The 1,002-nt window shown below is 41.8% G+C and overlaps 1 protein-coding gene across 4 annotated transcripts in view; it reads left to right on the top strand.

The window, feature by feature from the left end:
* Positions 1–784, top strand: part of LOC107569878 (WW domain-binding protein 2-like) — a 6,647-nt gene extending 5,863 nt beyond the window's left edge. For all 4 annotated transcript variants that reach the window (XM_016256046.1, XM_016256042.1, XM_016256044.1 and 1 more), the window contains one exon: positions 397–784. In XM_016256046.1, coding sequence (XP_016111532.1) covers positions 397–450 — 54 coding nt within the window. In that variant the 3' untranslated portion in view covers positions 451–784. The remainder of the gene's footprint in view (positions 1–396) is intronic.
* The last annotated feature ends 218 nt before the right edge of the window (positions 785–1,002 follow it).

Below are 1,002 nucleotides of genomic sequence, written 5' to 3'. Positions count from 1 at the left end.
CACACACACACACACACACACACTCTCTCTCTCTCTCTCTCACACTCACACACACACACTCACTCACACACACATACATCCAGAAAAAATAATTTTCATAGCATTTGTACAAGTTACTAATCAATTCAATTGATTAGATCAGAATAAAAAGAAAAGGAATTTCATGGGGCTCTATAAGTTATTAAAAATAATTCAAATGTAAAACCTGCTTTCATCAGAAATGATGATCAGCCGTCTTCACACAGAGACTCTTTCACCGATCATGATCCGATCCGGTTTATTTCTCACTGTGGAGCTAAATGTTCATGTTGATGTGAAGCGAATCACTTCTACAGCTGATCGAGTGACTCTGAGTCATTTGAATCGAATCTGTTGTGTTTGCTGTCGTTCTATTAGGATCAGCCGCCTCCGTACTTCCCTCCTGAGAATCCAGACAAGAAGAACATCTGAAGAACACGGACTCTTCTGGGGGATCGGAGCGATTCGCTCGTGTGCTGGATGAGTCGTTCTGATCGGTTCATTTGATCGGTTCATTTGATTCGGTGTGTTTCTCTCTGTCAGAGCTGAAGCAACCCATTCATATATACTGATTTACTCTTTAGCCCGAAAGAAGTAACATAAACACTTCTATTTCTGCTTACTCCGTTTTTAATCCTGGTGTGTGTGTGATGCTGGACTCCTCTGTAAATTCCTTTTGATAATATAATAACCATAAATCATAGTAAAGTAGGTGATAGTGGATCAGTCCTGACAGAGTCGATGAATAAAGCTCTGTATTCTCTCAGTGTTCTTGTGTTCTTTTCATTCACGTCTGTTCAGACCCGCTTCAGATCATCACAGCAGTTCAACACCAAATGAAGTGTAAGAAACCGAACCACAACCTGAGTGAAACACATCCTCATCACCACCGTGCTCACGAGCGTCAGCTGATGGGCTGCTAGTTGAGCTGGCTGGTCAGGGTTAGTGGAGATGCTCAGTACGATCATGTGAGTTCATCATCAT

The sequence above is a fragment of the Sinocyclocheilus grahami genome, unplaced genomic scaffold (assembly GCF_001515645.1).
Source record: "Sinocyclocheilus grahami isolate Dianchi unplaced genomic scaffold, SAMN03320097.WGS_v1.1 scaffold1390.1, whole genome shotgun sequence".
In the NCBI taxonomy this organism is placed as follows: Eukaryota; Metazoa; Chordata; class Actinopteri; order Cypriniformes; family Cyprinidae; genus Sinocyclocheilus; species Sinocyclocheilus grahami.
This window is presented reverse-complemented; position numbering and strand designations above follow the sequence as displayed.